At 42.2% G+C, this 15,099-nt stretch overlaps 1 protein-coding gene across 2 annotated transcripts in view; it reads right to left on the bottom strand.

The window, feature by feature from the left end:
* Positions 1 to 15,099, bottom strand: part of ccdc77 (coiled-coil domain containing 77) — a 42,117-nt gene that overhangs the window by 1,313 nt on the left and 25,705 nt on the right. For both annotated transcript variants that reach the window (XM_034032740.3, XM_058986484.1), the window contains exons 8-11: positions 12,734 to 12,882; positions 7,498 to 7,729; positions 2,893 to 3,018; positions 2,126 to 2,278 (exon numbers count right to left, since the gene is read on the bottom strand). In XM_034032740.3, coding sequence (XP_033888631.2) covers positions 2,126 to 2,278; positions 2,893 to 3,018; positions 7,498 to 7,729; positions 12,734 to 12,882 — 660 coding nt within the window. The remainder of the gene's footprint in view (positions 1 to 2,125; positions 2,279 to 2,892; positions 3,019 to 7,497; positions 7,730 to 12,733; positions 12,883 to 15,099) is intronic.

Genomic DNA, 15,099 nt, shown 5'->3' with positions numbered 1-15,099 from the left:
GTGTGTGTTTATATATACCGTTTTTAACATGGTTTAAATTAAATTAAAACATCGAATGTTCATAACTAGAGACTGATTACAGATTGAGCAACAATATGAATCCAGAAACAGGACAACAGGTTTTTTTATGCTGGGATGTTTTTTGGAGAACAACAACAACAAGATACAAATTTCACTTATATATAAACGCTCTTGATGCAAGCATTCCAGGGCGCTTTACAAAATAAATATAAAAGCGCCTGTGTGTAATATATAATCCAGCTACAAATAAAGATTCAATTGTGCTAGAATTCCTGTTACGAAATCGGGAGCCAGTTCCAAAGACGAGGGGCATTATAACTAGATGCCCTGGCTCTGACCGAGTTCAAACGAATTCTAGGGACTGTCAGAAGATTAGCATTTTCCGATCTCAGGGAACGACCCGGGACATGTGGGGTCAGCAGATCTTGAAGATAAGAAGGTCCAAGGCCTTGTAAGGCCTTATAGGTAATAAGAACTTTAAAGCAGTAATAAAACAAACTAAATGAGAGGGATGCAGTAATTGTATCAATTAAATATGCGATTAAAACCAAAATTAACTAAGATTAATATTTTAGCGCTTGACAGCCCTATTTTATATATATATATATTTTAATCATAACATCCTACTGTTAGAAGCAGTCCACAGTATGATAACCTTTTGGATGAATGTAGGCCGAGGTCATGAGGACCCTCTGTATGTGGGTGAACTGGTTACATCAGTGTTAATGGGCCAGGGAATGAATAGGGAGGTGAAATGTTATCAGCAATAAGCTTTTAAACAGGTGGTTCCTTGTCACAAAAAGATAAAGGATAAAGGTCACCTGATTTTAAGGCAGTTAAGAATATATCAGGCTCTCCTTGGAATAGAAGTAATGAGAATAACCTACTCAATAGTCATGGCGCACTCTTCGTGAAGTGGTAGACTATTCTGAAAATGTGAGTTTTGAAATACTACCCTTAAACTTTTAGTCACAATACTTTTATTTCTTAGAAAAAATAAATTACTATATGTAACAGGGGGATCGGTGCTGACTATCTGGTGTATCCATGGTTCTGCAGGAAGAGGGCAGCAGTCTCGCAGGATCCGCTTGTCAGTTATGGCGATGACACGGAGAGGTGGGGAAGAGGGTGTGTTGGCTTTCCCTCTCTCTGAGTGGCTGAGAGGCGGGCCTTAGGGGATTGCTCAGCCCATAAGAACTGCGCTTGGTTGTGCATTCGGGGGGCCGGAGAGACGTCAGTGTCAGACAGATGTCAGTGTAGACAAAGAACAGGCAAGCACGGCTGCGTGAGATAGACTGCCTTGAAAGAAACTAAAAAGTAGAAGAAATAATTACGTACCCGAGGGGACGTGTGTAGCTGTACAGGGAACTCTGGCCACCCCAGTGTATAGGAATTAACTGAGTGTAGGTCGGAGGCCCGTTCTGACCGGCTTAGCGGCAGTGGGGGCACTGCGTAAGCAGCACTTCTGTTTTGTAGTTTTATTACTGTGTTTTATTTTTACGGCTCCCAAGCCCCAGTACCAGTACCACACTTAAGTAAACTGTTTTTAAACTGAAGCAGTTTTAAATTTAAGATGATGGAATGTAATCTAGGAGGCTGTGTGGTCCAGTGGTTAAAGAAAAGGAGGTCCCCGGTTCAAATCCCACCTCAGCCACTGACTCATTGTGTGACCCTGAGCAAGTCACTTAACCTCCTTGTGCTCCGTCTTTCGGGTGAGACGTAATTGTAAGTGACTCTACAGCTGATGCATAGTTCACACACCCTAGTCTCTGTAAATCGCCTTGGGTAAAAGCGTCTGCTAAATAATAATAATAATAATAATAATAATAATAATAATAATAATAATCTACACAGGATAATACCTACCAGGTTTCATGTTGATTGGTTACACCGTGTGTGAACAGGAACAGTAAGAAGAAGAAGAAGAAATTCTGGCTTGGAAGCCTAATGAATAAGGTAAGTGACGGTTTCCAGAAATTTCATTGAGAACGAGTGAGAATGTAACAAAAATTAAAAACCACTGAAAAACATTATACCCTAAATGTACAAATAGACTCTGTATATTTATCATTTTTAAATATACCTGCCTAATAAAAAGACCCACCTTGAAGAGCTGCTTCTCCACATCTTTCAGTCTCTGCCTCAGATGCTTGATGTCTGTTTTGAAGCCCTCCACCTCCATAGATCTCCTCTTCTCTAGAGCCTCATAGCGCTGGGTCATTAACTGCAGCCTCTTAGCCATCTTACCAGAGCGATCCTGGGAAAGAAGGGAGGGCTGTCAGGGCACCAGCTTACCAACCTAGACCTGAGGCTGAACCACCTCCGTAATAAATAGTGCTTATACAAATATTACAAACAACTACTGCTGGAAATGTAAAGTTACTGAATTTAAAAGATCTCATCAAAAGGAAATGTATAGAAAAAACCATCATGTCCAATCATATAACATTTATAAATGACTTTCATGAAAAGGAACTGTATAAAGTGACATCTGAAATAAATTACACGCATTCTACTGCACAGAAGGGTTTCTCTGCTTTCTTTATCAGGGAATTAGATAGGGTTAGGGAACAGACAGGGTTAGGGAATTAGATAGGGATAGAGAATTGGTTAGGGTTAGGGAATTAGATAGGCTGCCAGTTATTTTAAAACTTGAATACGGTACAAATTATACTTTTGTTCTCCAGCTAATTCCAAACTAAATATTTGTTTACATTTTGAAGGATTATGCAAAAATAAAAACCTATGCTCATGCCAGCGCTATGAATAAATACAAAAAGCAAAACCGGGCCCCATTTACTGGCCTATCACAGTATGTATGTCAGTGTTTTGGGATGGTTTAATGTGGGTAACACAAAACAAAGAAATTACCTTGAAAATCTCTCTGCCCACGTCTCCTTCCTCTCGTATCCGAGAGAGCTCAGTTTCCAGACCCACACACTGCTCCCGGTACATGTCTGCCAAGTGATGGGCCTGCTTTAATTGCTCCTCCAGGGACTAAGGAAACAAAATCATCAATATCCTAGTAATTTGTCCCTGGCCCCTTGTTAACAGTGGATTTCATTAGACCAAGTTGTCATTTGCCTCATTTTAGAAGCTGTTAATATTGTGTCCCACACAATCACTGGTCCATGTTGTATAATAAGTGAGTCTGTTATCCACTTGGACAGCCGCTGCTTAGACAGGGCTTGACCATGGGACTTTGCCCCATAGCAGACAAAAAATTGTTCAGACTGCCTCCTCCTATCAATGTAGTACGCCCGGGCCCACACTGGGCACAGCGTATGGAGCTGTCGCTCTCTGTTAGACTGGAAAAGAGGTGGAAGGAAGCCTCCAATTCCACAAACTGGTTTACATGAAATGCAGATATAGTCTTCTGCAAAACTGCAGGATTGGTATGGAGCATAAACTTTGTCCTGGCCTCTGTAAAAAATTAAGCAGGCTTTCGCAAGAAAATGCCTGCATCTCACTCGCTCGCTTTGCAGAGGTGATAGTGAGCAAGAAAGACGATTTAAATGCTAAAAATTTCGGCTCGAGATTTCACGAGTGCATTAAACATCAGGTTTAGCCTCCAGCGAGGAACAACGTCCTTCATAGGCGGCCAAAGCTGGCAAGCCCCTTTCAAGAATTGTCCCGCCAGGAAGTGAGCTCCTGGGAAGACGAGTCAATTTTGACATGGCAAGCTGAAATGGCTGCTAGATAGACCTTTAACATGGAGAGGAGGAACCCACCTAAAGGTCCTGCAAAAACTGCAGTATAACTGCCATGGAACAGGTCATGGGGTCGAACCCACAAGGCAAACACCACGTCTGAAAAACACCCCACTTGTACCCGTACTGGGATTGCGTGGACAGTGCTCTGGCATTCTGCAGGGTGTCAATGAACCTATTCGAAAGCCCCAGATAGCTCAGGGGCCAGACACAGAGCTGCAGGCTCGATGGGTCGGGATGACATAAGGTCCCCCGTGCCTGACTGAGCAGGTTACGGCGTTTGGCCAGTCTCCACAGCTGGCTGCTCAGGAGCTGCACCACGGTTGAAAACTAGTCTCCTGGGCTAATAAGAGGCTAGTAGGAGCACCTAGGTCCAGTCCTGCCTGATTTTCTCCAGACACAGCGGGAGCAAGGTGAGCGATAGGAAGGCATACAGCAGCTGCCTCGGCCACTGGTGTGCCAAGGCATCTACTCTTTGTTCTGGGCACCACGATGGAGACTGGGCAACCTAAGGCCGCCTTGGTGGCAAGTGATGTAAGCTACCACTGTTGTGTTGTCTGTACTGTCAGATTCGCACGTCCTCTTTTTATTTATATATACTCTAAGCACATTCTTAAACTCAGGGGAGACGTTCAGGAGGACATAAAGATGTTTCGGACTCCTGTAAGACTCATTCGATTTGAAGTTGTATCGAATCAGAGTAGTATCAGTACTCCTTCAGTTTATTAAATTCTTAAATGGATTGAGTAGTTACTGACTATGTAAACAACATTTAAACAACATGTTTTGCCCTAAGACTATGCATGAATGGAAATAAAAACGCCCTCCACTAAATCCTTTTTTTTGGTCAGCGTGACCCCAACCTAGCTCCCTTTTTACTCAGACTTAAAGATACAATAATATTTTTTACTGTTATAACATAATAAACAGGAATATAGAATGCTCTCGCAAAACTATATGTTAATACAGAGCATATTATAACTTCTTATATGAACAGTGTGTTTTAACAATTTGTTTAGTATTTCTGCTGGCTTTATATTCTTTAAAACACAGTACAGTTATTACAACATTTTAACACACATGCAGTTTCACAAATGTTCAATTTGTATAACAAAGATCAGCCTGCTTCCAGTAGCTGTCACAGTCTTGGATCAGTTTCTGCTCTCAGTGAGTTTGTCAAAACCACCACAGGTGTGTCTTTAAAAGCCTGATACCTGCAAAAACTTAAATCTTGTTAGCAGAGCTTCCATCTCTACATTCCCACTATCAGTGGGAAGACTTAAAATAAATGAAACTGTTTCTATCAAAGAGACATCTCTCTCTGCCGCATACACCTTTCACTCAAAAAAGGCGATTGCACCTTGTACAAAGGAAGACAGGTTTTAGGTTCATTCGTGACATTACGGACAAGCACACAGCACATCCAGCCCAGGTTGGATGCGACCGTGTTGGCAACCTCTCTTCTGGTGACACTGCTCAGCGATACGCAGAGGCATCGATGGGCCGGCTGTTTCTACCAAGATTGTGCCTTTAGACAGTGATGAAACAAGCCTGCTGTTGAACCAGGCCTGCAGAGGGCACATGTGCAGGAGACCCAATGGAAGGGTCTGGGAAGCTGCTGCCATCAAGACCAGAAGTTTCTGGAACGTCACTAACGTGAGAGCTCTGTTGAGCTGAAAGAGCTCTAAATAGACGGCTATTCCCTGCACTCTGCCATCTGACAGAGTGGACAGCACACTCCTAGATAGGAGGCTGTCTGGGAAGGCGTGAGCTGGCTTTGCATGATTCACTGTAAGGCCCAAATGTTGAAGGGGGCCAGTGACAAGTTCCGTGTGGGCCTCTGTCTGCACTGGAGACTGAGCACAAATGAGCCAGTCGTCCAAATAATTGAGCACTCTGATGCCTTTGAGTCTCAATGGGGCAAGCATAGCTTCCATGCACTTCGAGAAGGCACAGGGCGCTAGGGAGAGGCCAAATGGCAAGACACGGAACTCGTACGCTGTTCTCTGAAAGGTGAACTGCAGGTACTTCCTGTGCGATGGTTTTATGGGGATGTGGAAATAGGCGACTGGCATTATCAGCCGTTGCACTGTCAACATTTTGAACCTCCTTCGGCTCAGATACAGGTTAACCTGTCTGAGGTTGAGGATCGGTCTGAGGCCACCATCCCACTTGGGCACTAGGAAGTACCTGGAGTAGAACTCTTCCCCCAACTAGAGAGGGTATATCATGCGAATAGCCTAACTTTGCAGCAGACCTGTTACCTCCTGAGACAGCACAGCAGCGTCCTGTGGGTCCGTGACTGATGTTGTAGTCACTCCCCGAAAGGGAGGGGGACCGTGCTTGAACTGCAGTGAGTAGCCGATGTGAACGTAGGTAAGCACACAGATGTCTGTGGTGCACTGACGCCAATAGTCCAGATGGCTGTCTGAGAAGGGAGCCTGGGCCTGTAGCAGCAAATTCCTAGGGCTGCTGCTTAGCCTGTGGCCTAGACTGTGACTTGGTTCTGAACATCACCTCTGGCAGCAGGCACAGCTGGCTGTGCTGGTCTTTGAGGCTGCTGAGGCACATGTGCCTGGGAAAGCCAAAGCTGCCTATGTGCAGCTACCAGCGCAGCCAGGTTCCTACCCACAGCCTGCACGCTGAGTTTGGACACACGGAGCAGGTTCTTGTTAACTCATTCAACTGTTGTGGTGAGGCCCTGTGGTTCTCAGAAAGGGACCTCAGCAAATGGCACTGGTAGGCTACCAGGATGCTATTATAATTGCCTAGTCATACGGCAAATGCACTGGCTGAATAGGTGCGAATGAGGTGCAATTCAGAGACCCGGCACTGGTTGTTGGGGCAGGCAGCATCCTTGGACTGGAGCACTAAATTAGGCGCCTGGACCAAGGCGGCAATAGAAGCCTCCACCGGAGGAAATTGGGCCAGGTCCAACTTCTCCGCATCACGTACCCTATATCCATCCATCAACAGGGAAACAGCAGGAGCTGTTGCCGGGTGATTCCAGGAAGACTGGATTTCAAAAAGAAAATCCAGGTACACTGGGGTGGATACGGGAGAGGTGGTAGGCACATCATCAAAGATGGACTGCCTTGTTTCGGCTTCTGTAGGCTAGGGCACTTGCAAAATTACAGTGGCCCTCTTGTCAGCAGCAGAAGCTCTGCCGACAGGGAGAGGGACCAGGTCGGCACCGGTTCTGTGACTGTAGCACCAGGTCGGTACTGCGTTGGAACCGGGACGGTATCGAGTCTGTTTGGTACCAGTTCGGTGACTTTGGTACCGGGTCGGTACTGCGTCGGAACCGGCACGGTATCGAGTCTGTTTGGTACCAGTTCAGTGACTTTGGTACCGGGTCGGTGACTTTAGCACCAAAACGAGAAATAAATAACTCCAACTGGAGCTATTGCAGCCTGGGGGGAGAGCACAAAAGTCATACGGTAATGATTACATTTCGTACTTGAAGGGAACAAATGCCAGTGTAACGGCATTATGGGGCAAATGGGAGCCATGTCCATACCGCCCTATAACCTGTTCCACAGTAAAAAGGGATGTCTTATAAAGAAGCACTGTATTTCACTTATGCATCTATACTCCTCCCTTGATTATTCAATCTACTAAAACCCTTTTCAATTTTAAAACTTTTCTTTTTTTTTTCCTTGGTTCCATGTGGACAACAATACAAGTTCATGGGAATGAATTGCTCAGAATGGAAAGATACCCAGGGTCCCTGTGGTGCTCATCCTGACTCCTGTAACTTCCTCACCTTGACCTCCTGGCTGTAGACACGCCGACTCTCTTGGTCAGGGGGGAGGGCTAGGTGGGATGGCTCATGGTCAATGTCCTGGCCCTCCCGCAGCCGCTCCTGGCACGTGTCCAGGTCTCGCAGGAGGCGGTCCTTCTCTGCCATCCAGCCCTTTTCATTGGCTCGCCCCTCAAACTTCAGTTGCAGGAAGTCCTTGGTGCTCTCGTACAGCAGGGTCTGGGTCCGATGTAATCTTGGGAAGAGGAGAAGGAGGAGATAAGGGGATTCAAGTCTGCAAGCACGGGGAGACAGAGACCACGGTATAGTCACCACTATAGACTAACACTAATGTCAGTTATTCATCTGCGCCCTTGAAATAGTACCCAGACTCAGGAAAACTACAAAACAAATAAAACATGGGAACAAAACAGAGGTTTTAAACAAAACTGCAAATAAAATGAACACAATATAACACCCAAGTAAATGGCTGTCACATACTACCTGAAAGTTGAAAAATACTGATGTTTGGGCAAATTACAAGACATTGTTTCACCCGAGTGATTGCAATGACATAATACACGTTTATTCTCAAGGTCTTTAGAAGCAATAATGGACACTACTCTTGATTATTTTCTCAAAATAAATATTTATAAATAAAATAGTCCATTTAATTATTATCAGTAATAAGGAAAATAAAACATACCTGATAAATTTAGTTAATGAAATACTATCTGCTTGAATCCACTCGTTTCTTTAAATGTTGTAAAAACATATATAGTGGCTCTCAAAAGTATTCACCCCCCTTGGACTTTTCCACATTTTATTGTGTATACGAAGGAACATTCAAAGCAAATCCGGAATAAGGTTCTTCAAAAGCACCAATCCGGGGAAGGATATAAGAACATTTCCAAGGCATTGAATATCCCCCGGAGCACAGTAAAGTCCATTATTAAGAAACGAAGAGAATATGGCACAACTGTGAATCTGTCTAGAACAGGCCGTCCTCAGAAATATCCGGGCGAGAAGGGCACTAGTCAGGGTGGCCACCAAGAGGCCTTTGCAACTCTAAAGGAGTTACAGTTGTAGCATCTTTTGGGTACGGTCCCTTTAAGAGGGGTGGGCTCTGTATGTGAGTAGCAGTGATGGTTGGATGCATTAGGCTATCCATTTAAAAAGGGGCGTGTTATGATGTTTAAGGAGCCAGGAGGCGGTAGAAAAAAGGGAGAGAGCGTGCATGTTTTTTTTTTTCCTCTTTGTTACTCATTGTGAGTTAATTGAAGTGCAGATTTCTATAAAGTTGAATGTTTACTATTTATCAGGTTGCGGTATTTAAATTAAAACAGCGTATCGCAATCTTAGGTTGTTGGTGGGAAAATAAATGTAATATTAGTACAACGGAGCTGCTGGTTTTTGCTGTGTGTTAAAAAGAAGAGTACTAAGCAACACGGAACACGGAACTGGTTGTTGGACGCAATACTATCTGTATACTGCGGGGCTTTTCTGGCATTTAAATAGCGGTGATGAGCTGAAGAATGCCGGAGACAAGTTCTGTGCTTTGAGGTTTAACAGAAGTTTCCTTGGATACAGGTCAGACTGTTTATTTATTTTTTTGTTGCAAAAGGTGGACGAATAGAGGAATGCAACACTAATTATGAAAAGTTCGGGACTGTTTTTGCTGCTAATTACTATACAATGCCAACTATTAAAAGTTTGGGATTGTGTGATTTTTACTGCTAATTACTATACAACAGAAATTACTAAAAGTTTGGGAATATGAATTGTTGTTTTTGGCTGGTATATTTTATAGCTGATATGTTTAAGGCCGGTAGAGATGCTAGGCTAAAGAAGGAAAATTAACCGTTTCATTCTGTCTTCAATTGCTAGTCGAAATTAGTTATTTTTTGGTTTTCTTTTTTGTTGTTTTATGTATTTGTGTCTATATACTTTATTATATGATTTTGTGTGTTTTTTGATAAGTTAGTAACCATTTAGGGTTACTGTATTTAAAATGGACCCTTAATGGACGGCTGAGCTGGGAGACACTGTGCATACGGCAACAATAGCCCGGGTGCTTCACAAAACTGGCCTTTATGGGAGAGTGGCAAAAAGAAAGCCATTGTTGAAAAAAACTCACATCAAATCTCGGCTAGAGTTTGCCAGAAGGCATGTGGGAGACTCTGAGACCAAGTGGAAGAAGATTCTATGGTCTGATGAGACCAAAATAGAGCTTTTTGGCCTCAACGCTAAGTGCTATGTTTGGCGCAAGCCTAACACCACACATCATCCTGAGAACACCATCCCTACCGTGAAGCATGGTTGTAGCAGCATCATGCTATGGGGATGCTTCTCTGCGTCAGGGCCTGGAAAGCTTGTGAAGATAGAGGGCAAAATGGATGTAGCAAAGTACAGAGAAATCCTGTAGGAAAACCTGCTGAAGTCTGCAAGAGACCTGGGACTTGGGAGAAGATTAATCTTCCAGTAGGACAATGACCCCAAACATACAGCCAAAGCCACACTGGAGTGGCTTAAAAACAAAAAGGTCAATGTCCTGGAGTGGCCCAGTCAAAGTCTGCACCTCAATCCAACTGAGAATATGTGGAAAGAATTGAAAATTGCTGTTCACCAAAGGTCCCCATCCAACTTGACGGAGCTTGAGCAATTTTGCAAAGAAGAATGGGCAAAAATTGCAGGATCCAGATGTGCAAAGCTGGTAGAGACTTATCCAAATAGACTCATGGCTGTAATTGCTGCCAAAGGTGCCTCTACCAAATATTGACTCAAGGGGGTGAATACTTATGCAATCAATTATTTTCTGTTTTGTATTTGTAATTAATTTAGAACAATTTGTAGATTTTATTTTTCACTTTGACATTATGGACTTTTTTTGTGTTGATCAGTGGCAAAAACCCCTAATTAAATAAATTTTGATTCCATGTAACACAATAAAATGTGGAAAAGTCCAAGGGGGATGAATACTTTTGAGTCACTGTAATAAAACACGAGCCAGAATACATATTGTAATATAACTATAAGGCAAATACATTGGATTTACAGTCAAAATTATATATATATATATATAAAAAATAAATGGATGAAGGCTATATTTGCATCCTGAGCCATTTGTAAAAAAAAGGCATAATACTGCAGTAGTAATATATTCGTCTAGAAGATTATACTTGACCTTTGACCCATATTTGACTCCTGTGCACCTCAACCACTTTCAAACAAAATGTCTCATTTTAAATCACTCGATAACAACCACAATTCGTGGTTTTTAGGCACTTAAAAATCTGTCTCTGAAGATTTACAATCATCCTCCACCAACGGCAACACCAACCAAGCGAACGAGACAAATAATCTTTGACTCTGACAGCGACTAAAAAATAAAATAAATAGCATAACCCATTGAAACACCTTTTCCTTAAAAATACATTACTTTTTGCAGTTCTTTATCTACCCAGTTTAATTCACCGTCCCCGAATTATCACAGATAATATCCATGTATTATAAAAAAAAAATAGGATAGGTAGGAAAATAACTCCATCTCGGGTTTCTGTGACAGTTTATAAAACTACTCAACCTGACAGTCTCGTAGTTTATGACGTCACATAAATCCGAGATGGAATTATTTTCACAGCCTTGTATGCCGCAGCGGCAACCTTTCTATTATTATTATTATCAGCCATGTTGATTTACCAAACTGTTGTTAAATTCCCCGCACCGATGAGCACCAAGTGATGTCACTTCCGACTCAGCGATGCAGAGCACCAGCGAATTTAGCAAAGCACCCATAGCTAGACTCCAGAGTTCTGTGGAGCTCAATAAATGTCTGCCTTCAGCTCTTTCATTACTGCACTAGTACTTTCTGTAATGTACTGTTGACAAAGCAATTCAATTTGTACCTTGGCTACATCCCACCACTGAAGAAAAGGGAAGAAAAGGGAAGAAAAGTCAGTCCCCCCCCCCCATAAGAATAAAACCTATATAAAATCACAGCACTGTGACCCGAAAAACCAATAGGGCAAAAAATGTTTCTCGCCAATTAAAGCAGTGTTAAAATGCCAGTATGCACGTTTGAGATCGGAGCAGGACTAACAGAAACTAAGCTGTGATTAGACAGGCTTGTGGTAGTGATAAAACAAGACTTTAAAATGTTTTAAAAAAGTATAAAACTGATCCAGTCTGGCCAAGGACACCTTAGTGCCATATACTTAACTGAAGTGTATTGCCTTCCTTTTCATTAAAATTCCACCACACATGAACCAGTTCAACATGCTTTAGAATCCTAACCAGCTCCCTAGCTAAATGTGGTTCTTACATAACCTACTATTAGTTGTACAATTACAATCTCCACCTAAAAATAATACCTTTTCCGTTTTACACCCTTCAAGCCTCTCGCGACAGCACTGTCCGCTGATTTATTAGCCCTTTTCTTCCCAGGAAGTTTAAAACCCTCACTGTCCTCTGCAGACTTTGCCTTTTACCTACATCTGCACCTCTCCCCATACACTAGCCACTGTCATGGCTTCTGTTTGCTCCCTCTCTCCTTGTCAATGGGTTTATTGTTTGCCGCAGTCTGTGCTTCTCCAACAGCCCGGACCACTCTCAGAAATAATTGGCATTTGGGCTGTCCGCCCCCCAACACGGCGTCACTGTCTGCCTCCTGTATCCACGGTCTCTGGAGCTTGGCTGCTCCCTCACCCTAGCCCCTGCAGGTACTGGTCTACCAGCGAGCACAGCACTGGCTGCTGTTTATCATTAATTGGCACAATCTCATCCCGCACACTCCCGCCCCGCTTTCTTTCTCAGGACAGTTTTTTACAATATGCCCTTCAGTCCCACATCTAAAACACTGCGAGTCAGAAGTTGCATAAATGCATAAACAGTAAATGTAAAACAGTAGAAGAACAAGTCGATGCATAGACTAAGCGCCATCTTTGGTCACTCAAAGCGCAAGGTATGGCTCGCACATTACAAGTTCCGATACTAGAAATTAAAAGTAAGAAACCTACTGGAACTTGTGGTAATTGTCTGAACGACTTGGTGCCACTGCATATCAAAAACTAAAGATTCAATCATGGTCTGGTTATTTCTACCCTTTATCTTTCTTTTTTGTTAATCACCTTAGATTTTTCAAACAAAACAGTAAATGCATCTACTGGTATTGGAAAACAAAAAGATGAACAGCGTTATTCTTCAGCAAGGCAAGAAATTATTTATTACACCTTTGAGATACAGACCAGTGGAGCTTACTCACTTGTCTGTGAGGGTAGTGATCCTGTCCTGGTCACGCTGGTGCTGCACCTGTGCTTCTTCCATACGAATGCGCCGGTCCTCCAACAAAGACTCCACCTGCTCCTTGGCCAGCTTGGTCTGCTCTTCCATCTGGGCCTGCAGCGCCTCCACCTGGACATAGGCAGCGGCACATTCAAGAAAATTGGTTTATTTGTAACCAGGAGGTCCCCGGTTCAAATCCCAGCTCACTCGCTTACTCACTGTGTGACCTTGAGTAAGTCACTTAACCTCCTTGTGCTCCGTCTTTCGGGTGAGACATAAGAACATAAGAAAGTTTACAAACGAGAGGAGGCCATTCGGCTCATCTTGCTCGTTTGGTTGTTAGTAGCTGATTGATCCCAGAATCTCATCAAGCAGCTTCTTGAAGGATCCCAGGGTGTCAGCTTCAACAACATTAATTGACGTTGTTGTAAGTGACTCTGCAACTCATGCATAGTTCACACACCCTAGTCTCTGTAAGTTGCCTTGAATAAAGGCGTCTGCTAAATAAACAAATAATAATAATAATAATAATAATAATAATAATTCTATCCTAACTCACTTTTCAGCACCAATACAAGACCGATACTGTTGCGATATACCAGTCCTCATTTAAGCTGATTTATATCAGTACATGTATATCAAAGATATTCTATTATAACAAGAAACTCAACTCCGCTGATCCTCTATGGGGACTTCCATGACGCTGCACGCAAAGGGTTGTGGGATATAGAGAGCTTGGGAGAAGATTTTCAATTGAGGCAATGAAGCCGTGTCGGACTGTGCTGATTATATTGATATTTAAAAATATTAAAAACTGATGGAGTCTGTTTCTCTCTTGCTCAGAGTGTCTGGACGAAAAACATAAACTGTGGCAATGACATACCATAATGACATACCGAAAAACGCACTTTTGTGAATGCAGTCCCAGAGATTGCATGAGCAGAAAACAGATGAGCGTTTCACACGGTACAGAGTAGACTGGTGCAATTTTAAAATTGGATTTATTGGTATTAAATGTCAGTTTTCATGTTTTTAGTTTTTTACCATTTACTCAAATTTCATTTGATTGTTTACTACTGTAACTTCTATGTAAATATATTTATTAAAAAAAGAATGAATTAATAAACAAACAGCCAGCCATATTGACTGCTTACCGTTTTGCAATATTTGGGCTTTGTTTTTATACACAATTAAATAAGAGAATTGTGAATCCCGGAATACATTGATCTAATTATTGATGGCTTAAATGAATCACAATTTTTATTGTATTTATTTATATAGCTCCTTTCATACCCCAGTATCTCAAAGCACTTTACATGTTGGTTAAAACAGAAAACAGTCTGCAGTATCAAGAAATAGTAACAGTTACAAAACAACAATGCATCATTATAATAACAATATCAATAAATAACCATAAAACACATTTAAAAAAGGCTAGACTATAAAAGGAAGTCTTTAATCTTGACTGTAAAAGATTGAGTGAAGCAGCATCTCTAATAGAGAAGGGCAAGGAGTGCCACAATCTGGGGCATTATAAATAAATGCACTTTCTCCTCTTCAATTTTACCTTTGGGAGGCATAAAAGGCCAGCGTTAGCCAACCTTAATGCACGCAGAGGTTTATATGGGACAGAATCTCTCCGGTAATCTGGAGCCAAGCCATTTCGTGCTTTATGTCAATAGTAAGGTTTTAAAATCCATTTTAAAACCCACTGGAAGCCAGTGCCCAGGAGGTCTATGTTTCTTTGTTCTGGTGGGAACCCTGTAGCTGCATTTTGAACAAGTTGCAAACGTGATAAAGCATGACGTGGAAGCCCAGCAAATAAAGCATTGCAATCGTCAAGTCTGGATGAAACAAAAGCATGAATTAACTTCTTGGCATCATACGGAGAAAGAAAAGACCACGCTTAGCAATATTTTGCAGATGATAAAGATACACTTGTGATGTTTCTTTAATATGAGCCTCAACACTCAAATCAGAATCAAATACAGCCCCCACATTTCTAACATGAGGATTTATATTAGAGGTAAGGTTGCCCAATCTATTTTAAAGCACTTGCAAGTTCTAGTTATTGCCAAGAACCTAACGGCAAAACTTCTGTCTTACCTGAAGTTCTGAGGTTGTACACATGTATTCTGTGCCAATTTGGACCACTTTCAGAAGCAAATTTGAACTTGACTTTGTAGAAAAAGAAATTCTGAAAGTACTTCACTTACGACTTGTCATTTTACCAGATGGATCAACCCGATACATCACACGAGGCTAGTTCGCAAACATTTTTTGGAAATGTTACTCAAACCTTTTACATGTATGCCCAATTCACATACATTTTATAAAACCTCATCC

The sequence above is a fragment of the Acipenser ruthenus genome, chromosome 14 (assembly GCF_902713425.1).
Source record: "Acipenser ruthenus chromosome 14, fAciRut3.2 maternal haplotype, whole genome shotgun sequence".
In the NCBI taxonomy this organism is placed as follows: Eukaryota; Metazoa; Chordata; class Actinopteri; order Acipenseriformes; family Acipenseridae; genus Acipenser; species Acipenser ruthenus.
This window is presented reverse-complemented; position numbering and strand designations above follow the sequence as displayed.